Here is a 22,742-nt window from a genome sequence, read left to right as displayed (position 1 = left end):
AGCCTATCCTTGCTGAACTCATTTGAGAGCTAGATGGCAAAAGAGCAAGGTCTCTGGACAGATCCTTAGAGGTGCAGCTGAACATCACGGTGGTCATTAACAGGGCCCCTCTCTGCTTCCTGTCCCCTGACCAGTGCACAGTGCTGTCACTGACATCCGTGTGGTGGCCGTCAGCACCACTGAGATGCAGTTGGAATGGCAGAACACAGACAACGCCTCTGATTACGTCTACCACTTGGTCGTACAGTCTGAGTACGGCTCTAACGAAACCAGCAGTCCTCGCAAAGCCATCACTCTCAGTGGGCTGCTCCCTGGCACCTTGTACAACATCACCGTCTCTCCTGAAGTGGGCCATGTGCAGGGGGCCTCCAGCTCCATCTCCCAGTACACGCGTAAGTCTCTCTGCCTTAGTTGGAAGCCTCAGTCTTAGCAGAGGTGCTGCTGTCCTCGTGGAAGGCTGGTTGGCAGCCGTGTGAACTTGAAGAAAGTGATTCCATGGGAATGGAGAGCATGACTTCCCTTTCCTGGGAATGCACGCTAGAAGGGAGTCGCCTTGTTGTGTTGGCATCGGGAGATCCTGCGTGGGGGAGCAGCTTTGTCTGCCATAGTGAGGGGGTTCAGCATTTAAACTAAACACACGGTCAAGATGTTAACTTAGAATATGTGTTTAATAGCTGGGTGTTTTTCTTTCATTGGTCAGATTGAAAGAACACATTGGAAATTTTATCTTAAGAGCGTGTTTCAGATAAGCTTGAGATGTTACAAGAAGCCTGAAAATTTTCATTCTTTTAAGATCTAATCTTATATTTATTTTGGAGCATCTTTTTGGGAATGCTTCCATCATTTGGACCAGTAAAGAGTAACTGTATTCATTCTTTGCAGAAGATACCAGGCTGTTTTTAGATATGGTAAATAAGATAATCCTGGAATTTGAAGTCACTCATGCTGTTACTTAACATTCGGTTTTGTCTTAAACCAAGGGCCCAGCAACGTGTCCCGCATTGAAATAAGCACCAGCACCACGGCGGCGGCCTTAGGTTGGTGGAACGCCGATAACGCCGCCTCTGCCTACTTCTACCACCTTATTATCGAGAAGGTTGGGAATGCCAGCGACACAACCCAGATAGTCACGGCCGTTGGAGTCACCAACGCCACCGTCACCGAGTTAACCCCTGGCTCGTCTTACACGGTCGAGATCTTTACCCGGGTGGGGGATCTGCTCGAGTCATCCACACCCGGCTTGGAGTCGTTCTGTACAGGTGGGTGGCCCCGGTGCCTCCTGGACACTGCCTTGGTGGTGCTGCCCTGTGGCGAGGTCCCCTCAGGGTGCAGCTGCTCAGTTTCTTGTGCAGTATAGACGCTGAGCTCTCGGAAGCATCCTGTGAGCTTATTAGTGCTGTCTTGATGCTTTTATCATTTCTTCATTCAACAGATATTTAGGGGCCATTTATTGTATGTGAGACAGACGAGTCCTTGCCTTCCTGGAACTTCTTTTTCTTTTTAATTTTAAATTTTATCTGAGAGGCATAAAGAGAGAGAGAGAGAGAGAGAGACAGAAAGCACTCCTATCCACTGGTTTACTCCCCCGGTGCTTGCAGTGGCCAGGGCTGTGCCAGGCTGAAGCCTGGAGCCTGGGGCTGATCCAGGGCTCCCACCTGGGTGACAGAGCCCCATCCGGTTGAGCCATGGCTTGCTGCCCCCCAGGGTGTGCAGTCACAGGAAGCTGGAGTCAGGACCTGGAGCTGGGAACTGAGCCAAGGTGCTCGGATGCGGGATGTGGGTGTCTTAACCAGGAGGCTAAATGCCTGCTTCCTGGTACCCCAGAAAGATAAGAACCTGATACGTTTACCATTCGTTAATTAACCAGCGTGCTGGGCGTGCGTGCCCTGGACTTGGATTTGGACTTTGCCACTCCCCAGCCCTGTCACCTGCAGCATATTACTTAAGCTCTCTGAGCCTCGATGGGTTCACCTGTGTTGCTGTGGATTCATTCTTTTATTTATTTATTTATTTTTGGACAGGCAGAGTGGACAGTGAGAGAGAGAGACAGACAGAGAGAAAGGTCTTCCTTTTGCCGTTGGTTCACCCTCCAATGGCCGCTGCGGCCGGCACACCGTGCTGATCCAAAGGCAGGAGCCAGGTGCTTCTCCTGGTCTCCCATGGGGTGCAGGGCCCAAGGACTTGGGCCATCCTCCACTGCCCCACTGCCCTCCCGGGCCATAGCAGAGAGCTGGCCTGGAAGAGGGGCAACCGGGACAGAATCCGGCGCCCCGACTGGGACTAGAACCCGGTGTGCCGGCGGAGGATTAGCCTAGTGAGCTGTGGCGCCGGCCGCTGTGGATTCATTCTGAGAGGTGGAGCATGGTGGGGGCAAGAGGCGCGGAGTCACCACACAGACCCCGGGAGTCAGGTGAAAGCGGGCCAGAGGCAAGCAGCCTGCAGACTCGTTTATTTCAGTTGGTACAGCAGCTTAAATAGCCAAGGCAGCCAATCTGGTCAAGGGGTGGTTTATGCCCTAACTAATCACAGCCTATTGCCAGGCAGTATCCAAAGTCATCCAGTCACAGCCTGTTGCCAGGCAGGCTCCATTGCCATGTGGTTTCCAAAGCTGTCTAATCATAGCCTGTTGCCAGGCAGGCTCTGTTGCCAGGTGGTTTCGAAGCCATTCCTGAGTAACTGACGCTCACTTGCCAGCGGCCATCTTGACATGGCCTTCTCATTCCACCACACACCTGCAGAATGGGCTGGCATGAGCCTCGTCAGTCCTGGGGGCTCGTCAGCAGGGCCCCAGATGAGGTGATGCAGGTGAGGAGTTGGCAGTCACTCACAGCATGGTGCCTTTCCTGGAGCCCCATTCTCTCTGGGGTTCCTGTTTGGTGACCATGTCTCCCCGTCATGGATGGGCCAGAGTCCTACTGTTCCCCATGTCTGAGGGTCTGTGGAGGCAAACATTCTGGGTGGGGTGGGGGTCTCACACTGTGCTGTGCTGTGCTTGCTTTGCAGATCCTGCGCCGGTGGCTACCATCCACTGTGACGTGGTCCCCAAGGAGCCGGCCCTGGTTCTGCAGTGGGCCTGCCCCTCTGGCGCCAATGCGGGCTTTGAGCTGGGGCTCAGCAGTGGAGCCTGGGACAGCGTGATGCACCTGGACGGTTGCTCCCCCGAGAATGGCACCGAGTACAGGAAGGAAGTCATGTCTTTGAATTTTTCTACCTCGTACAACATCAGCGTCGCCACCTTGTCCTGTGGAAAGATGGCACCCCCCACCCACAACACCTGCACCACTGGCATCACGGGTGAGCTGCTTGGCAGGAGGCTGCCCACCCAGCGGGTCTGCAAATGGGGGCCAGCAGTCTGCTTTGTTTTTTTTTTTTACTGAAATTCTGATAGGTTCCTTTGCTTTTGACAGTAACCAATACCGCATTTTTATCTAAGTAGAGAGTTTCCTTACTGCATTAAAAAGTCATTTTTTTAACCACTGAGTAGGAAGGAATACTTAGTTCTTTTTCCCTCTTTTTAAAGATTTATTTATTTTACTTGAAAGAGTTACAGAGAGGCAGAGGCAGAGAGCGAGAGAGAGAGAGGTTTCCCATCTGCTGGTTAACTCCCTAAATGGCTACAGTGGCTGGAGCTGGGCCAATCCGAAGCCAGGAGCCAGGAGCTTCTTCCAGGTCTCCCATGCCGGTGCAGGGGCCCAAGCACTTGGGCCATCTTCCGCTGCTTTTCTAGGCCATAGCAGAGAGCTGGATCGGAAGTGGAGCAGCCAAGACTTGAACCAGTGTCCATATGGAATGCTGGCACTGCAGGCTGCGGCTTTACCCACTATGCCACAGTGCCGGCCCCTAAAAAGTCATTTTCTGATAGAAATGTTCAAGTTTACACGAGAGTAGATGATAGTTCAGGAGACCCACGTGCCCACTGTCACCCAGTTGAGTGCTGTCAGCACTCGGCCAGTCTTGTTTTTTTATATAACCCCTCCTCCTTTCTCCGTGTTACCTACTGTACCGAGACCAGTCCCGATCATTGTGTAACTTTATTTGTGAATATTTCAGGATGTATTGCTTCAACAGAGGGACTCATTTATTTCCTTCTTTTAAAAGATAGATTTATTTGAGAAGTAGAGAGAGAGAGAGAGAGGGAAGGGAGGGAGCGCCCCTCTCTGTGGATTGACTCCTCAAGTGCCCACAGAGATCCACCAGGGGAAGGCCAGGAACTGGGAGCTCAAACCAGACCTCTCCCTGCCCGGGTCTGCACGGGCAGGAAGCTGGAGTCCAGAGCCGGGGCAGGTGTTGAACTCAGGGCCTCTGGAACGGGATGCGGCATCTTGACAGGTTGGCCAGTGCCTCCTGTGGAGGGCTCCTTTTTCTCTTTCTTTCAGTCTTGGTTACATTGATACCACGATCCCCCTGGTAGCTTCCACAGGTCTTTGCTGTGATCAGATACTCAGTCGAGACTCGTGCTTCCCTGGCTGCCGTGGTCGCAAGCCCCTGAGCTGTCTGGGGAGACCGGGAGTCGCTCGCCACACGGGGCATCCTCCTGGTTCATCTTTTCACAGCCTGCCTTTCTTGTGCTTAGGAAAAGTCTCCTGGATCTTTGCTTTATTTGATCTGCCCTTCACTTCCATGTTTCTGCCAGAGTTAACGTCTTTGACCAGCCTGGTGGCGATCTGTCTGCCTTCATGCATTCTCACTCTGTGTGTTTTCTTTGGGATATCCGAGTGTTTCTGACAGTTTCTAAAGAATCAGTGGTTGTTAGAGTAGGAAAAAAAGGCCCCGTCAGGGACCTGACTTGGAAAGCAGCCGAGGGGTTCAGTGTACAGAGCCTTGACTTAGACGGCTGACCTGGGTTTGAGTCCAGGGTTCACCAGCTGTGTGATCTCAGGAAAGCTACTCCACCTTCTCTGAGCCCTGTTTTCCTTAGCTGCCAAAACAGGAAATGACACCCACCTGCCAGGACAAATGAGAGACGCTTATGTGTAGGCTTCCCCTGTGTCCGGGGAGAGTGTTGGTCAGTTTCTCTGCTTCAGCGCCGGCACCTGCAGTGGTGGAGAAAGCGCATTCTCTCCCGGTCTTGTCTTTGATTCCACCCCCTTGGGCATCTGTTGCATCTTTGTTCTCAGCCGCCCAACAGATCCTTGCGCCGCTCCGTGTGGCGGGCAGAGCTCTGCGTGTAGATCCCCCACTGCAGCCTCCCTCTCCGTCTGCTGCTCCGCCCCAGTTCTCGGCCTCGGCGCCCTGGCCCTTCGTAAGTGGGAAGGACCGAGAGGAGATGGGAAAGGCAGCTTATCTTCAACAAACAGGATGCTGGCTTTTTTTTTTTTTAATTTAAAGATTTATTTATTTATTTGAAAGTCAGAGTTAGAAAGAGAGGAGAGAGAGAGATCATCCATCCACTAGTTCATTCCCCAGGTGGCCACAGTAGCCCCAGGCCAAAACCAGGAGCCGGGAGCTTCATCCAGGTCTCCCACGTAGGTGGCAGGGTCCCAAGCACTTCCATTGCTTTTCCTAGGCCATTAGCAGGGAGCTGGATGTGAATTGGAGCAGCCAGAACAGGAACCAGTGGCCATAGGGGACGCTGGCAGTGCAGGCAGTGGCATTACCTGCTATGTCGCAGTGCCGGCCACACTGCTGGCTTTTCATTCTATTGCTTATTTTCTCTGCCATGCAGAGGTGTTTTAGTTTGGTACCATCCTCTTGTACACTCTTGCTCTTGGTGCTGGGCTTTCAGTGTCAAATGCAAGAACACATTGTCAAGATCAGGATCAAGAAGCACTTCTATGTTTTCTCTTAGGAATGTTATAGTTTCAGGTCTTATGCTTCTGTCTCGAATCCATTTAGAATCTATGTTTGAATGGTTTAAGACAGAGGTCCAGTTTCATTCTTTGGCATATGGATGCAGTTTTTTCCAGCACCATTTGTTGAGAGACTGTCCTTTCTCCATGGCCTTATATGCATGGGTTTAATTCTGAGTTCTCTGTTCTCTCTCATGGGTCTGGGTGTATTTCTGTACCATGTTGTTTTAATTACTGTAGCTTTATAATATAATTTGAAATCAGAAAGTGTGAGTCTTCTTGCTTTATTCTTTCTTTTTTTAAACTTTTATTTAATAAATATAAATTTCCAAAGTACAGCTTATGGATTACAATGGCTTTTTCCTCCCCATAATTTCCCTCCCACTCACAACCCTCCCATCTCCCGCTCCCTCTCCCATTCCATTCGCATCAAGGTTCATTTTCAATTATCTTTCTATACAGAAGATCAATTTAGTATATATTAAGTAAAGATTTCAACAGTTTGCTTTATTCTTTCTCTAGGTCACTTAGTGGCCATTCTAGGTCTTTTATGGTTCCATTTGAATTTTTTTTTTTTTTTTTTTTTTTTTACAGGCAGAGTGGACAGTGAGAGAGAGAGAGACAGAGAGAAAGGTCTTCCTTTGCCGTTGGTTCACCCTCCAATGGCCGCCGCGGCCTGCGCGCTGCGGCCGGCGCACCGCGCTGATCCGATGGCAGGAGCCAGGAGCCAGGTGCTTTTCCTGGTCTCCCATGGGGTGCAGGGCCCAAGCACCTGGGCCATCCTCCACTGCACTCCCGGGCCACAGCAGAGGGCTGGCCTGGAAGAGGGGCAACCGGGACAGAATCCGGCGCCCCGACCAGGACTAGAACCCGGTGTGCCGGCGCTGCTAGGCGGAGGATTAGCCTAGTGAGCCGCGGCGCCGGCCTCCATTTGAATTTGAGGATTGTTTCTTCAGGCTGTCGGAAATGCTCTTGGGGTTTTGAGGGGATAGTGTTGACTTTGTAGATCACTTTGAACAGTATGGACATTTTAGCAAGGCTGAATCTTCCAATCCATGAACATGGAATGTCTTTCCATTTGTTTGTGTCTTCTTTAATTTCTTTCATCCGTGTTTTATAGCTTTCAGTGTACAAGTTTTCCACCTCTCAGTCTGTTTTCTGTTGCTGATACCACAAAACCACAGACTGGATAAATCTTCAGGAATAGAGGTTTGTTTTGGCTTATGGTTCTGGAGGGCCAAGGTTGAGGGGCCACATCTGGCAGTGGCCAAGCCCTGAGGTGGTACAGGGTATCACATGGAGAGGCACAGATACGACTCTGGTCCCCCCCCCCCCCTTTATAAAAGCACCAGGACTCACTCATGGGGGCTGCACCCCAATGGCCTCATCTAATTCAGCTTCCCTCCCAAAAGTCCTCCTCCAAATATCACAGTTAAGTCCCCCACCCCAGTACCTTACAACAGGGATTAAACGCCAGCACGAGTTTAGGAGGGAACAAATCATCCTCAAACCATAGCGTGATGCTGTTCTAACAATGCTTCAGTAAGTCTGGTTAAAAAGTAATGGAAGTCAAAGGCACGTCTTGTTCCAAACAGCAACAGCAGAGCCCAGCGAGGCTGCTGGGAGCCTGCCCTTGGGATGTGGCTGTTTGCACTGCAGGGGTCAGTGTGAGCCATGCACCCCTCTCCGCTCGCCTCCTCCCCTTGTCTGCCCCGGCCTCTGCCTTTGCTCTGCAACGGCCCAGCGTGCAGCTTCCAGGGTGGGGGCAGAGCTCCAGGAGGGCCTGACGTGCATCCCCATCGTGATGATTCTCTGATGATTATGCTCCTTCTTTGGTTTTAAATGTTGGGTGATCGTGTTTTGTTGTGTTTTATTTCAGATCCCCCTCCTCCGGACGGCTCTCCCAATATTACATCCGTCAGTCACAATTCGGTGAAGGTCAAGTTCAGTGGGTTTGAAGCCAGCCACGGACCCATCAAGGCCTACGCCGTCATTCTCACCACGGGGGACGGTAAGGAGGGGCCCTGTGGGGACACAGCTGGGGGAGCAGGCCTGTGCCCGCTGAGCGCTGGGGCCGTTAGGGATGTAAGTACACGGCTCTCTGTACTCAGCCGCCCACGTGCCGGCGCTCAGGCCGGGAGGGGAGCCGTGCGCCGCTCTGATGATCTGGATCAGGGCTCCACATGCAGCTAGCAGACATCTGAAGCTTTGCAGGCCCAGCAGGCCGTGCCGCAGGGACTCAGCTCTGCTGTTGCTGCCTGGGAGCGGTCACAGAAGATACTCCAAGAGTGAGTGTGGCTGCTCCCGCGAACTGTTGCTTAGCAAGCAGGTGGTGGCTGGGTCCTGCCTGTGGCTAAGACTCTCCTACCTCACACCTAGGTTTGCTGTCTCTTTTACGACTCAGGGTCTCTCAGGTGGCAGAATATCAGTGCTAATCGACTTGGTGTCCCTGTCTGTCTTATCCCTCGCTCTCCCACTCAGACACACACATGTCATCCTTAGAGGATGGTTTCTTTCTCTCTTTTTCTTTTTAAGATTTATTTTTTATTTAGAGGTAGAGTTACAGAGAGAGAGAGAGAGAGAGAGAGAGAGAGAGAGGTCTTCCATCCTCTGGTTCACTCCCCAGATGGCTGCAATGGCCGGAGCTGGGCCGATCTGAAGCCAGGAGCCAGGAGCTTCTTCTGGGTCTCCCATGTGGGTGCAGGGGCCCAAGGATTTGGGCCATCTTCCACTGCTTTCCCAGGCCTTAGCAGAGAGCTGGATCAGAAGTGGAGCAGTTGGGACTCAAACCCATATGGGATGCAGCACCAAAGCGGGAGGCTTAACCTACTATACTACAGGCCGGCCCCAAATGGTTTTCTCTTAAAACAGAACACGGTTTGCATTTGCTGGCAGGAGCTTGCACAGAGCGTCCCTCGAGCCTGAGAGAGGAGCAGGCGGGCTCCAGGCTGCTTTTCCATCCAGTGCTGTTGGATCCAGGATGAGTTGAGGGCGCTCTGAGAGCTGCGTTGTCAGTGCCATGCACAGGCCTAGACGGAAAAGAGCGGGTTGTGTGGTTTTCAGTGGTTCCTCAAACTACACACGGGCAACACGGGGCCACCTCTGCCCATGTGCCCCCCTGTGGTGCCATCCTCAGCTCCTTGAGGAAGTTGAAGGAAGAGACCACAGGCGTTCCCGGGGCTGCCGGGGACCCTGCAGGGTAGGGGTTGGCATCGGGCTGCCGAGGGTGCAAAGAGTGACATTGGGGTCTTCCTCTCCCTCTTTTATTCTTTTGTAATATTTATTTTTTCATTTGAGAGAGAGAGATCAAGGGAGGGAAAGAGAGAGAATGCATATCTTTCTATGTCTGCTGGTACACTCCCCGAATGCCCACAACAGCTTCTGGCTAGGGCCTCATGCACGCAGGAACCCAGTCACTTGGGCCATCGCGCTGCCTCCCAGAGTCTGCATTGGGAGGAAGCTGGAACCTGCCGCGAGCTGGGTGTTGAACCCGGCACTGCAGTGTGGGACAGGAGTGTCCTAACCGCTGTCTTGCACACCAGGCCAAAGCCCGGCCCTCTGTGTATGTTTTTCTTTTGGATCTGTTCAAGCTCTTGGTCATTTTGCTGGGATGGTTTTCAACAAATTCCAGGTCCAGACCTTGGCTGAATGAGGAGGGAGGCAGCGTTGCATGGCGGCCTGCCCAGGCGGTCTGGGTTAGAGATCCAGTCCACCATGTGGGCCTCGTGACCTTGGGCCAGGTCCTGTTTATCTTCCTGTGCCTTCCTGTTCTTGTCTGCAACATGGGGACGGTTGGCTGAAGTCATGAGTCAGCTGGCATGAGTCAGCGGAAGTGGAGCGTTTAGAATTCGGCCTGAGCAGAGCCTGGCCCCGAGGTCCCTGAGAGCTGGCGGCTGGTGGCGTCGTTGCCCGGCAACAACATTCTGGTTTAGAGGCGTCGGAGGTGGAATCTCTTTCTTACGGTTTCTCTTCTGTGTGCTGTTCTTAGCTGGCCCGCCTTCTGCAGACGTGCTGAAATACACGTACGAAGACTTCAGTAAGGGGGCCTCAGATACGTACGTGACCTACCTCATAAGGACGGAAGAAAGGGGACGTTCTCAGGGCTTGTCCGAAGTCTTGAAATACGAAATTGACGTTGGGAATGAATCTACCACCCTGGGCTATTACAACGGGAAGCTGCAACCCCTGGGCTCCTACAGGTAGTGCCGTCTGGATCGGGCAGCCGCTGGGGGAGGGGAGGAAGGGGACTGTGCCCTGTGAGTGCGGGGCGCCGTGTGCCCGTGGCTGCGGACACGTCCCAGTAGCCTCTCCATGCCGTCTCTCGTCCTGCAGGGCTTGCGTGGCCGGCTTCACCAATATCACCTTCAACTCTCAAAAGTACGGACTCATCGACGGGGCTGAGAGCTACGTGTCCTTCAGCCGCTACTCGGATGCCGTGTTCTTGCCCCAGGATCCAGGTAGGGAAAAAACAATAGCCCTGATCTTTGGGCTTTGGCCTCAAGTGTCCACAGAAGGCCGGGTGACTGGGTGGCTCCCAGGGAACCCCCAGCAGTGCCCCGCTCCCCTTCTCTCTCTCAGAAGTTGCTCAGCTCCGCTTCCTCCTCTGAGGACCCCGACAGCCCTGCACCCCAGCTGTCCCCTCCCTGAGTCCCAGTCTGCAGAGATTCGTTCCTTTGTCTCGTTGTGGTCAGTGGTGGCCGGTGTGACTTTGAGTGCTTAGAATCCTTGAGAAAGAGCCCCAGAGCTTGTCTCGTACAGCCCGCCTTTTAGAAATAAGGTGTTAGGGCCCAGAGATGGGAAGGGACTTGCCCAGAGTTACACAGTGGTGTAGGGGCAGGCCTGAAATTCTGGTCCCTGGCTCCTTGTCTGGTGCTCCAGGTGTTTATCACAGAGCTTCGGGAACCCAAAGGAGGCAGCCTCCCCTGCCTCTAGACCAGAGACAAGCTGGCCAGCTGGCTTGGTGGTTTTCTAGTGGTTGTTGGGTGCAGGAAAGAATTCCTGCCCCAGCAGCCAAGGTCATCTCCAGGAAACACATGGGTTTCACGACGCCTGAGCACGGTGCTGTGAGGACCTCTGCTTATCCGTGGGTGTAGGAAAATCACTGCTCCAGCCCAGTTCCCTACATTAGCGATGGAGCCAACTGAGAGGTGGAGAGGAATAGTGATGTTCTTCACCCCATTGTTGGTGATGGCCTGGGGGCAGAGAGCCCAGTTCTGCAATGCCTGGACTTAACCCCGTGTGTGTCTGTGTGTGTGTGTGCATGTGCGTGTGTGTGCGCACACCTGAGCCCGCTCGAGTGAGGGCCTGGGACCGATTGTGGGTATGGCACTGTCCTCAGTGGACACCAGCTCAAGGGCTTCCACTTGGACTTTTCCCAGGTGTTATCTGCGGAGCCGTCTTCGGGTGTATCTTTGGAGCCCTGGTTATTGTGGCCGTGGGAGGCTTCATCTTTTGGAGAAAGAAAAGGTGATACTGCTTATGTTACTATTGATGATCGTCCTCTATGTTTTACAAAAGAGTTACTTATTATTTTTCTCTGAAAGACAGTGACAGAGATAGAAGTAAAAAAGAGAGAGAGAGAGAGAGAGAAAGAGAGAGATCTTCCTTCTGTTGGTTCACTCCCCAAATGGCCACAATGGTTGGGGCTGGGCCAGGCCAAAGTCAGGTCTCTAGCCAGGTCTCCCACATCAGAGGCGAGGCCCCAAGCACTTGAGCCATGGTCAGCTGCTTTCCCAGGTGCTTATAGCAGGAAGATGGAACAGAAGCAGAGTGATTAAAACTCAAACCACTGCTCCAATCTCTTGGGGTTCTGGCATCTAAAGCAGCAGCTTTATCCACTGCACCACAATGCCAGCCCCAATCCTCACTTTTTTTTTTTTTTTTAAAGATTTTACTTATTTATTTGAGAGGCAGAGTTACAGACAGAGAGAAGGAGAGACAGAAAGAAAGGTCTTCCATCTGCTGGTCCACTCCCCAAATGGCTGCAATAGCCGGAGCTGGGCTGATCCGAAGCCAGGAGCAAGAAGCTTCTTCCAGGTCTTCCATGTGGGTGTAGGGGCCCAAGCATTTGGACCATCCTCTATTGCTTTCCCAGGCCATAGCAGAGAGCTGGATAGGAAGTGGAGCAGCTGGGACTAGAACCGGCACCCATATGGGATGCCGGCGCTTCAGGCCAGGGCGTTAACCTGCTGCACCACAGCGCTGGCCTCTAAAGAAAGCTTTTTATTTTGGAAAATTTCAAAGCCCCCAATATTGGAGGGCACAGTGTAAGGAACTCCCGTGTCTCCAGTGTTCACTTCGGGCCAGTTGCACCTCATCTCTGTTCCCAGCTGGGCGATTTTAACACCGACCCTCGCCATGGCCTCTAGGCTTTGGTAGGCACTGCAGCGGAGGGTGCCTTTAGAACGTTGCTCTGGGTTCACCAGTCGGCTTTCCATCAGAGCGTTAGAGAGATCTCAGTTTGTGAGTAGCTGAGATAGAGCCCCATCTCTGAGCTGACCAGCTTTAAGAAGCTTAGCTTATCATCGTTCTCATCGACGATTCGGGGACACCAGTGGAGAGTAACTCATGGCGTCGAGGATCTTCGGATAAATGGAGCACTCACGCGGCGTCTTGCAGCTCCCCCACTGCTGCTGTTACGTCATCCACACAGCCGCCCTGTGAGCCACGTGCTCCACCAGACACCTGCTGGGGCAGTGGGGAGACGCGCTGCCAAATCGCCACCTGGAAGTTTTTTATTTTTTTAAACCCCACTGTGAAGTTCATTCAACGATGAGGGAGTGTGCAAGGGCCCCACCAGTTCGTTCATTGCATCTGCCTGGCCGACAAGCTTTCTCAGCAACAGAGTAACGTCACTGATGTAGATTTTTCTTTCTCTTTGTTTTGAAAGGTTTATTTATTTATTTGAAAGGCAGAGTGACATGGCAGGGTCGGGGGAGAGGGAGAGAGAGAGAGAGAGAGAGACAGACAGACAGGTATCTCTTTCATCAGCTGGTTCACTCCCCGAATGGTTACAACAGCCAGGCCAAAGCCAGGAGTCAGTAACTCTCCCACATGGGTGGCAGAGGCCCAGATACTTGGTCCATCTTCTGCTGCCTTCCCAGGCTCGTTAGCAGGGAGCTGGATCCAAAGTGGAGCAGCTGGGACTTGAACCAGTGCTCTGATATGGGATACTTATGTTGCAGGTGGCGGTTTTATGCCAGCCCCACTGCCCAGGTCAGATTTTTCTTTTAGATGGTATAAAAGACAATGATGTGGGGGCTGGCGCTGTGGCGCAGCATATTAAAGCCTGGCCTGAAGTGCCGGCATCCCATGTGGGTGCTGGTTCTGGTCCCAGCTGTTCCTCTTCCGGTCCGACTCTCTGCTATGGCCGGGGAGGGCAGTGGAATGGGAGTCCCGGAGGAAGCTCCTGGCTCCTGGCTTTGGATCGGTGCAGCTCCGACTGTTGCGGCCATCTGGGGAGTGAACCAGCGGATGGAAGACCTTTCTCTCTCTGTCTCTACCTCTCTCTGTAACTCTGTCTTTCAAATAAATAAATCTTTAAAAAAAAAAAAGACAATGATGTGACCAGTTTGTAGGCAAGGTTTGCTGCTTGAACCACTTTGCTTGGCATTGGTGAGCAGGATTTAGTGTTGTGTATGAATTCGCTTCCAGGGACAAGGCCTCAAAGCAGGAAGCAAAGATTGAACCTTTGTTTTTTTTTTTTTTTTTTTTAATCTGGACTAATGGGTCTCTCTTCTTTCAAAACAGGAAAGATGCAAAGAACAATGAAGTGTCCTTTTCACAAATTAAGTAAGTCTCTAGAATGATGAGCCTTATTTTGAAGCATTTCGCTCCCTAATCCATTCAGTGATTATCTAGAAAATTTTTGATGGAACCTGATGTCATTTTTCCTGAGTGACACATTTGGCCTTGGTCAGCTGGAAGTTCTTGGTAGCTCCGTGTTCTGTAAGGAATCTGTGTTTTGTTATTCCCCTCTGGCTCCTGTGCCATAGCCTACTATTACTCTGTTAGGAAGTGTGTATTTAGTGACTTCTTTGTTTTAATGGGTTTTGAAGATCTATGGGGAGAGGAGAGCTTACCTGAAGCACAAGGCCCATCAGTTGTACACGAGTTGGATGTCGGGACTCACGTTGCAGTGTCTCATGAATGGCGTTACTCTAATCCCTACCCTTCTAGCCCCTCCCCACCCCCCAGCCCACCCCCCAGTTATATTCTGCGTTGGTTCTTGGAGGAATGTGTCTGCTTCCCAAATGAATGAATCTCTAATTGCTTGTGTTTTTTTTTTCTTTCCCCTTCTGCGATGAAGACCTAAAAAGTAAGTCACCTCCTTCTTTTTCTTTTTCGATTGATTTTCTGCTCCATGGAGTGTAAGAACAAAGCTTCCTAAGTCACTCTGTTTCCCCAGATCCAAGTTAATCAGAGTGGAGAATTTCGAGGCCTACTTTAAGAAACAGCAAGCCGACTCCAACTGTGGCTTCGCAGAGGAATACGAAGTACGTGCTGTGAGCCTGGTGTTGCCCGTGTTTGCTTTGTGTGTCAAAGTTTCTGCCTTAAGGGAAGCTTTGGGTCAGAGGTCACTGTCCCCCAGGGGTGAGAGAAGCACTTCCTGTCCCCTGGGGTCCCCCGTTGGCTGTGTGCGAGTAGGAGGCCCGCACTGTCCAGTGTCCAGTGCATCGTGTGTTTGCCCTTCTTCATACCTGCGGACTGGCCAGAGATGCAGGAACTGGGAATTGGACTTACGGGACTGTGTGATCTGGGAAGGAACCAGATGGGGCCCGTAGGGGACTGGGGCTCCATGACTGAGCAGTTGACATCAACTCAGGGTTTAAAGTCCTGAGGAGGGGGTTGCCTGGCCATTGTGTATGCCTTTAAGTCCCCTCTAAAGGCCATCCCCACCCCAGCCCAGGAACTAACCCCTTCTGAATGTCCATGCACACCCGTCCTCCCTGTGCTGCCCCAGGCTTGGCCTTTGCTCTCTTGTGATCCCACTCACCACCCCAGCCACAGCCCAGGTGTCCCCTGCTCCGAGTTGATTTTGCGGATCCCAGTAGGGGGACTGGAGGTCTTTGTCCCAGAGTGACCTGTTGCACCTGTCACCTGCTGCTTGTCATCAGGGTTCAGCATTGGCTTAATGCTGCCCGACTGAGTGCTAGTGCTGGCCGCCCAGGCCTCTTCTCTGGGCTGTAATCTCCTTTAAGCTTTCATTTTGAACTCCCTTAGTATCCCGGAGCTGCTGTAACAAAGTACCTCGAACAGGAGCTTAAATCAGCAGAAATTAACTGTCCAGAGTTCTAGATACCACAAATTCAAAATCAGGGCGTCGCCAGAATGTGGTCCTCCCAAGCCTCCAGGGGAGGGTCCTTGCTGGCCCCTGGCAGCTTCTGGCAGCCCAGCCGGCCTCACTGCTGCAGTCTCTGCCTCCGTCTTCCCACGCCTGTCTCCCCTCATGTGGCTGTGTCTCCTCATCTCTTTCCTTTTCTAAGGACACCACTTGCATTAGATCAGGGGCCCACCCTACTCCACGTGACCTCATGTTAACTTGATTACATCTGCAAAGACCTTATTTCCAAATAAGATGCCATGCGTGAGTCCTGGGGGCTAGAAATGGCCACAGACCTTCTAACCCATGCGTGAGTCCTGGGGGCTAGAAATGGCCAGACCTTCTAACCCATGCGTGAGTCCTGGGGGCTAGAAATGGCCACAGACCTTCTAACCCATGCGTGAGTCATGGGGGCTAGAAATGGCCACAGACCTTCTAACCCATGCGTGAGTCATGGGGGCTAGAAATGGCCACAGACCTTCTAACCCATGCGTGAGTCCTGGGGGCTAGAAATGGCCAGACCTTCTAACCCATGCGTGAGTCCTGGGGGCTAGAAATGGCCAGACCTTCTAACCCATGCGTGAGTCCTGGGGGCTAGAAATGGCCAGATCTTCTAACCCATGCTACCTCTGGATCCCTGCCTTGTCTGTCCCGCTCTGTGCTCAGAGTAAGATTCAAAGACTAAATGAACAACTCTTCTGCTTTGTTTGCAGGATCTGAAGCTCGTTGGAATCAGCCTACCCAAATATGCAGCTGAATTGGCTGAGAATAGAGGGAAGAATCGCTATAATAATGTTCTGCCCTGTAAGTGACTGTATGCAACCATCTCCTCGTTTCCTCCGCCACTGGCCATCAGAACTGTAACAGTAGAGGGGGAGGAGTCTCCATTTCCTCCACCATTGCTTGTGCACCTGCTGTGTACGAAGCACTACTTAAGTTCATTACATTTAGTTTCACCCTAACCTTGTGAAGTAGGTGGGAGAATATTTGTTTCTCAGATGACAAGAACGAGACTCAGCATGGCTACAGGTGACTTCCTTTCAAGGAGCAATTAGAGACTGTAATGGCCAAGCCAGCCTTTGGACCGGGTCTGTGGGTCTTGTCTCAGGGCCTACCTCTCAGTCCCTTTATTATAGTTGTCTAGTTCTGGAATGAGATGGAGCAGAGTCACACTTTTCTGCCTGTCCATACCTCTGATTGGTCGAGTGCATTTCACAGAGAATTATGAGTTACATGTAGATCTTTACCTTTTTTTTTTTTTAAGACTTATTTATTTGAAAGGCAGAGGTCTTCCATCCCTGGTTCACTCCCCAAATGGCTGCAAAGGCCAGAGCTGGGTTGATCCGAAGCCAGGAGCCAGGAGTTTTCTTTCAGGTCTCCCACGTGGGTACAGGGGCCCAAGGACTTGGGACATCTTCTGCTACTTTCTCAGACCATAGCTGAGAGCTGGATGGGAAATGGAGCAGCCGGGTCTCGAACCTGCACCCAAGTGGGATGCTGGCACTGCAGGAAGTGGCTTTACCCCTTAGACACAGTGCTGGGCCCCTCTCTACTGTTTTTGAGACTAAACAGTGTCTGCTGTTTTTCCAAAAAGATACTGACTGGAATTTGAAATGAGAATTGTTTATGATGCCACCCATTAGATGAAATGGAACTACATCTTTGTAGAAAGTTTATTGTGGTTCTTTTGGGTGGGAGTTCGGGCACGGATGTGGCTCACAGCCATGTTCCGACACAGCCCGCGTTGATAGACTCTGTAGGTCATTTTTACACCAGGCTGTTTAGAGGTGTTGTCTTTCTGTTTTTTTCTGTCCTGGACTAAAACCTTAGCTCCTGTGTAGCTTCAGCATTTTCTAGCTCCTGGGCTCTTTCTCTTCATTCTCCTTCCTCCTTGTCTTGGACGGGGATACTGGCCAGTGTTCTGAGAAGCATGCTTTTGAAAGAGCGTTGGCAGGGGCCGGTGCTGTGGCATAGTGGGTAAAGCCGCTGCCTGCAGTGCTGGCATCCCATATGGGTGCCGGTTTGAGTCCCGGCTGCTTCACTTCCAGTCCAGCTCTCTGCTGTGGCCTGGAAAAGCAGTGGAAGGTGGCCCAAGTCCTTGGACCCCTGCACCCGTGTGGGAGACCCGGAAGAAGCTCCTGGCTTCTGGCTTCGTATCAGTTCAACTCCCACTGTTACAGCCAGTTAGAGAATGAACCAGCAGGTGGAAGACCTTTCCCTCTCTCTCTCTCTCTCTCTCTCTCTCTCTCTCTCTCTCTCTGCCTCTGACTCTCTGTAACTCTGCCTTTCAAATAAATAAAATAAATCTTAAAAAAAAATAAGAAAGTAGGTTTGCTTGCTGACCCAGCATTGCCATCTAAGCTTAACTCAGGATTACCGGTCTGTGCGTGTGCATGTCTGTGGGTTTTCAGATCTGGAGCATGTATGTTGGGGATTTGGAGTTTGGGTATTGTTTGCTTGGGGAAGACTGTAGTTGGGACGTTGGTGACTGGATTCAGCGTTGCACGCTTTTGTCTAGGGGAGAGTGAGATTGTGTAGTCATAGACTGGGAAGTTTAGGGGCGCTGCTTTTAGCTTTAGCCTGTTGCCTGGGACTCCAAGGACATCATTTCCTTTCTTGAGCTGGGCAAGTTTGTGTCTGTTTCTGGGTGCCTGTGTCAGGCTGCCAGGGTTCAGATCCCGTCTCTGCCACTGATTAGCTTGCCGTGGGTAATCACGTCACGTCTGTGTGTCACAGTCGCACAGGGGCTGTGAGGACCACATGAGGGCATCTCTGTGGAATGCTCAACTGCCCACCCTCCACACCACGTGTCTTTCCATTTCTCTCCTGGGTGCAACTTGCCTGAAGCATTGCCTTCCACTGAGGACCCGTTTTTCTTTCCATGTCACAGATGACATTTCTCGTGTCAAGCTTTCAGTCCAGACCCATTCAACGGATGACTACATCAATGCCAGCTACATGCCTGTGAGTGTGTGTGGGGTGGCCTCACAGAGCCGGATTGTGACCCTGACATTTTCAGAGCTTCTTCCTGTGTCTTTGATGTTGACTCTGTGTTGTTTTCCATGTTTAGGGCTACCATTCCAAGAAAGATTTTATTGCCACACAAGGACCTCTGCCCAACACGCTGAAAGATTTCTGGCGTATGGTTTGGGAGAAAAACGTGCATGCCATTGTTATGTTGACCAAATGTGTTGAGCAGGGAAGGGTAAGTATTTTTTTTTTCAAATAAAAAAAATTAAACATTTAATGAACTACTTTTATTGTGGTAGAAGAATTGTGGAAACCATTTGCACCTCCCCACCCCTGAAACCTTTTATTTAAGGTATACAAACCTCTTGCATTTCATAAATACAATTTTAGGAACATGGTGATTCTTTCCACCTGACCCGCCCTCCCACCCTTCTTCCTCCTCCCTCTTCTATTCCCATTCTTATTTTTTTACCAAGATTTATTTTCAGTTAACTTTATACACAGGAGATTAATTCTATACTAAGTAAAGAATTCAACAAATAGTATGAAAGAAAAATGTTCCTCAATAGCTTAGACAAGGGCTGTTCAAAGTCATGCATCTCAAAGTGTCAATTTCACTTCTATAGATTACCTTTTAGGTACTCTGTTCGTTGCCATAGATCAGAGAGAACATATGGTATTTTTCCTTTTGGGACTGGCTTATTTCACTAAGTATGATGTTTTCCAGTTGCATCCATTTTGTTGAAAACAACAGGATTTCATTTTTTATTTACCGCTGTGTAGTATTCCGTGGTGTACATATCCCATAATTTCTTTATCCAATCTTCAGTTGATGGGCATTTGGATTGATTCCATGTCTTAGCTATTGTGAATTGAGCTGCAGTAAACATGGGGGTGCAGATTAACTCTTTCTATGCTGATTTCATTTTCCTTGGTTAAATTCCCAGGAGTGGGATGGCTGGGTCACATGTAGGTCTAGATTCAGATTTCTGAGATATCTCCATACTGTCTTCCACAGTGGCTGTGCTAGTTCACAGCCTACATTTGTATTTTTTTGAAAGAGTTTTTAAAAAAATATTGGAGAAGCAGAGAGAGAGAGAGAGAGAGAGAGAGAGTGTGCAAGTGAGCTTCCATCAGCTGGGTCACTCCCTCAATGCCTGCGATGGCTAGGACTGGGTCTGGCTGAAGGCGGAAGCTGGGGCTCTCCCATGTGGGTGGCAGGAACCCAGTCCCTGGAGCCATCACCACTGCCTCTCAGGTCCGCATTGGCAGGAAGCTGGAGTCAGGAGCCAGAGCCAGGCATGGACCTAGGCGCCCTGATGTGGGGGTGCAGTCACTGGGGTCTTAATCTTCAGGCCCCATGCTGGTACCCATTCAGCTTTGTTTTTTTTTTTAATATTTATTTTATTATTTATATGAAAGTCACAATTACACACATACACACACACACACAGGGGCAGGGGAGAGAGAGAGGGAGAGAGAGAGAGAGGGTAAGGGAGGGAGGGAGGGAGGGAGGAAGGGGTCTTCCATCTGCTGGTTCACTCACCAATGACCTCAATGGCCAGAGCTGAGCCAATCCGAAGCCAGGAACCAGGAGCTTCTTCTGGGTCTCCCAAGCAGGTGCAGGGGCCCGAGGACTTGGGCCATCTTCTACTGCTTTCCCAGGCCATAGCAGAGAGCTGAATCAGAAATGGAGCATCTGGAACTGGAACTGGTGCCCATATGGGATGGCGGCACTGCAGGTGGCAGCTTTACCCACTATGCCACAGCGCCAGCCTCCCCACTTGTTTTTTTAAAACCCACCCCTTCCAAATATTAGCCCCTTTAGTCTTTAAAACTTGTTTCTTTTATCTTTTTCCCCTTAAGAGAAAGCTTTATTTTTTAAGATTTATTTATTTGAAAGGCAGAGTTAGAGAGAGAGGGAGAGACAGAGAAAGAGATCTTCCATCTGGTGGTTCATCCCCCAAATGGCTGCAACAGCTGGAGCTGGGCCGATCCGAAGCCAGGAGCCAGGAGCTTCTTCTAGATCTCCCACGTGGGTGCAGGGGCCCAAGCACCTGGACCATCTTTGACTGCTTTCCCAGGCCACAGCAGGGAGCTGGACCAGAAGTGAAGCATCTGGGACACTAGCCGGCGCCCAGAGGGGACGCCAGCATAGCAGGCTGTGGCTTTACCTGCTATGCCACAGGGCTGGCCCCAAGGGGAAGGTTGTTAAAACAGTTCTCTTTTGTCATTGCCTTCCTTTATGGACAGCTGATAATCTGCCCTCTTGATTGTGTCGCCGCTGCTGGGGTTTGTACACAGTGGGAGTTGGGTTTGTGCTGTGGACAGTCGAGGCCCGAGCAAGATGCTGCTCCTGCTGGGGCCCTGTGTCAGCTCTGGGCATGCGGAGCGGCCCTGCCTGTCTCCCACACGCAGCTTCCCCTGTGAGAGCAGGGGTTTCCACCCTGTGACTTTCCAAAGTTAGCGTTTTGTTTGTTTTTAAAGATTTATTTATTTGAAAGGCAGAGTGACAGAGAGAGAGGGGAGAGGGAGAGAGGGAGAGAGGGAGAGAGGGAGAGAGATATCTTCCATTTGCTGGTTCACTCTCCAGGTGGCCACAATGGTCTAACCCAGTCCTGGCTGAAGCCAGGAGCCTGGAACTTCGTCTGGGAGGACTCCCACATGGGTGGCAGGGGCCCAGACACAGTAGCAGGGAGCTGGTTCAGAAGCGGAGCAGCTGGGGCTCAAAGCAGCGCCCATATGGGGTGCTGGGCCACAACGCTGGCCCCTCAAACTTATTTTTAACATGGGAACTCTTTCTTTAAGCAGAATCTGAGATGTCTCCCCAGGTGAGTCTCAGCACCTCCCTTTCCTTTGTGATGGCTTGGAGCACCCCTGCCATTTCCATTAGAGAGAGATTTCTTCTAAAGTAAAATTGCACCTTCCTGAAACGGGTGTGAGAACTTTGAAAAGCAGGGGCTAACTTACAACACCATGGCAGATAATGTTGCTCCATTAATTTGGTTTTATGTAGGTTTGTTACTTGAGTACCAGGAGTTAATTCCTTAGCAATGGCTCACAGACTTCCTGGGGGGGTGGTGGTGGTGGTGGTGGTGGGGGCGGCTGGGCAGGTGGCTCTACCCCCAGGGCTTCTGGGAGCTGCCTCCTGGATTCCTGCTGTTCCAGCTAGCAAGCACCCTCTGGGTAGTCCTGTCCTGGGGGCAGCGTGGACCCGTTGGGCATCATAGTTTTAAATGTTATTTCACTTTAAGTGGCGTTGGTCCAGCCCACGTGTGTGTTCTGGGAAGATGACAGAGCAGTCAGGGAAGGGGCCCCTTGGTGTTGCCGTGATGCCGAGGCTGCCGCACTGTGTCCGCAGCAGGAGAGCAGGCTGTTAGGGAGATGAAACTGCGTTGTTTTATGAATGCAGACGGACTTGATTGTGCTGTGGAGTGCAGGGCCTTGTGCGTGAAGCACTCTTGTTAAGATCCTTTAGACAGCAAGAAGATGCGGTTAAAGCACCTGACGATGAATTTAGGTGGCGCTGACTCATCTCACGTCGGGATGGAAGTGATGTTACTGGTGGGAGAGAAAGGAAGTCAGTGCATTGTCTGTGTGTGCTATTTTAGAAAATACTTAGTTATTTTAATTTATTCCAAAGAGTGAGAACGAGAGAGCCAATGAGCGAGAGACAGAACTAGAGCAGGCTGTCTTCCACCCACTGGTTCACTCCTGAAATGCTGGGGCTGGGGAAGAGGGCAGGCTGAATCCAGGAGCCAGGAGCTCTACCCAGGCCTTCAGGTGGCAAAGACCCAAGTGCTTGAGCCACCATCTGCTGCCTCCCAGGGTGGGCACTAGCAGGAAGCTGATTGAGAAGTACAGGCAGAACTAGAACCCAGGCACTTGCATATGACATGGAGGCATCCCCGTTACCGAAATCTGGGGTGGGAAAACTCCCTCCATTCAAACAGGCACCAGAGACAGTGGAGGATCAAGCAGTTGATTAATGCCAGCCGGCTCAGCTGGAATCATTTCCTGAGAACTGAGCAACAATCCCAAGTGTCTTACAATATTTGTAGGTTCATCAGCCTCATACCTTAGCTGTTACAGCGTTGGTGGGTTTAAATTGCAGCCTACATGACTTAGGACCACACTTCCAGTGGTCTGTGGGCTTGGTATGTTTGTGAAAAAGATACCAGGGGCAGATTTATTAGGACAGATGTGTGACTGGCGTTTACAGAAGCAGAACTTAGGACATCTCCCCTCCCTAGACAAGATAGTGGGCAGCTGCTTCGCTTGTTAATAGTGAGCAGCCACTTTTCAAGGTTTGCACTGGGAGGAGAGGTTGGCTTTTCTTCCTTTGTCTCTGGTTGCAGCCGTATTTCCTCTGCATCCCAAGTGACAGCTTAACCTGCTGTGCCACAACACTTTCCCACCCCCTCCATGTATGTAATTCCTGTCCCAGAATGACCCGGTGAGGTATTATTTTATAGATGGAGAAACTGAGGCCCAGAGAATTTAAGAACTTGCTTACAGGGAAGGAACAGGAATTCGGCTGGGGGCGGGCATTGGCTTTGCAGTTAAGATGCCTGTGTGCTGTCTATGCAGGTAGCTGGGTTTAGTTCCGAGCTCTGGCTCCTGACTCCAGCTGCCACCAGTGTAGACCCTGGGAGGCAATG

At 51.2% G+C, this 22,742-nt stretch overlaps 1 protein-coding gene across 1 annotated transcript in view; it reads left to right on the top strand.

The window, feature by feature from the left end:
• The window catches only part of PTPRJ (protein tyrosine phosphatase receptor type J), a 177,296-nt gene that overhangs the window by 137,035 nt on the left and 17,519 nt on the right, over positions 1–22,742 (top strand). The window contains exons 9-21 of the mRNA XM_017348393.3: positions 135–392; positions 981–1,259; positions 3,004–3,294; positions 7,669–7,800; positions 9,778–9,988; positions 10,122–10,246; positions 11,168–11,255; positions 13,539–13,580; positions 14,098–14,106; positions 14,197–14,284; positions 15,825–15,915; positions 18,002–18,075; positions 18,182–18,316. Of these exons, the coding sequence (XP_017203882.3) occupies positions 135–392; positions 981–1,259; positions 3,004–3,294; positions 7,669–7,800; positions 9,778–9,988; positions 10,122–10,246; positions 11,168–11,255; positions 13,539–13,580; positions 14,098–14,106; positions 14,197–14,284; positions 15,825–15,915; positions 18,002–18,075; positions 18,182–18,316 (1,823 nt within the window). The remainder of the gene's footprint in view (positions 1–134; positions 393–980; positions 1,260–3,003; positions 3,295–7,668; positions 7,801–9,777; positions 9,989–10,121; positions 10,247–11,167; positions 11,256–13,538; positions 13,581–14,097; positions 14,107–14,196; positions 14,285–15,824; positions 15,916–18,001; positions 18,076–18,181; positions 18,317–22,742) is intronic.

Source organism: Oryctolagus cuniculus, chromosome 1 (assembly GCF_964237555.1).
Source record: "Oryctolagus cuniculus chromosome 1, mOryCun1.1, whole genome shotgun sequence".
NCBI lineage: Eukaryota > Metazoa > Chordata > Mammalia > Lagomorpha > Leporidae > Oryctolagus > Oryctolagus cuniculus.
The sequence above is the reverse complement of the archived record's forward strand: the minus strand, read 5'-3'. Positions and strand labels throughout refer to the sequence as shown.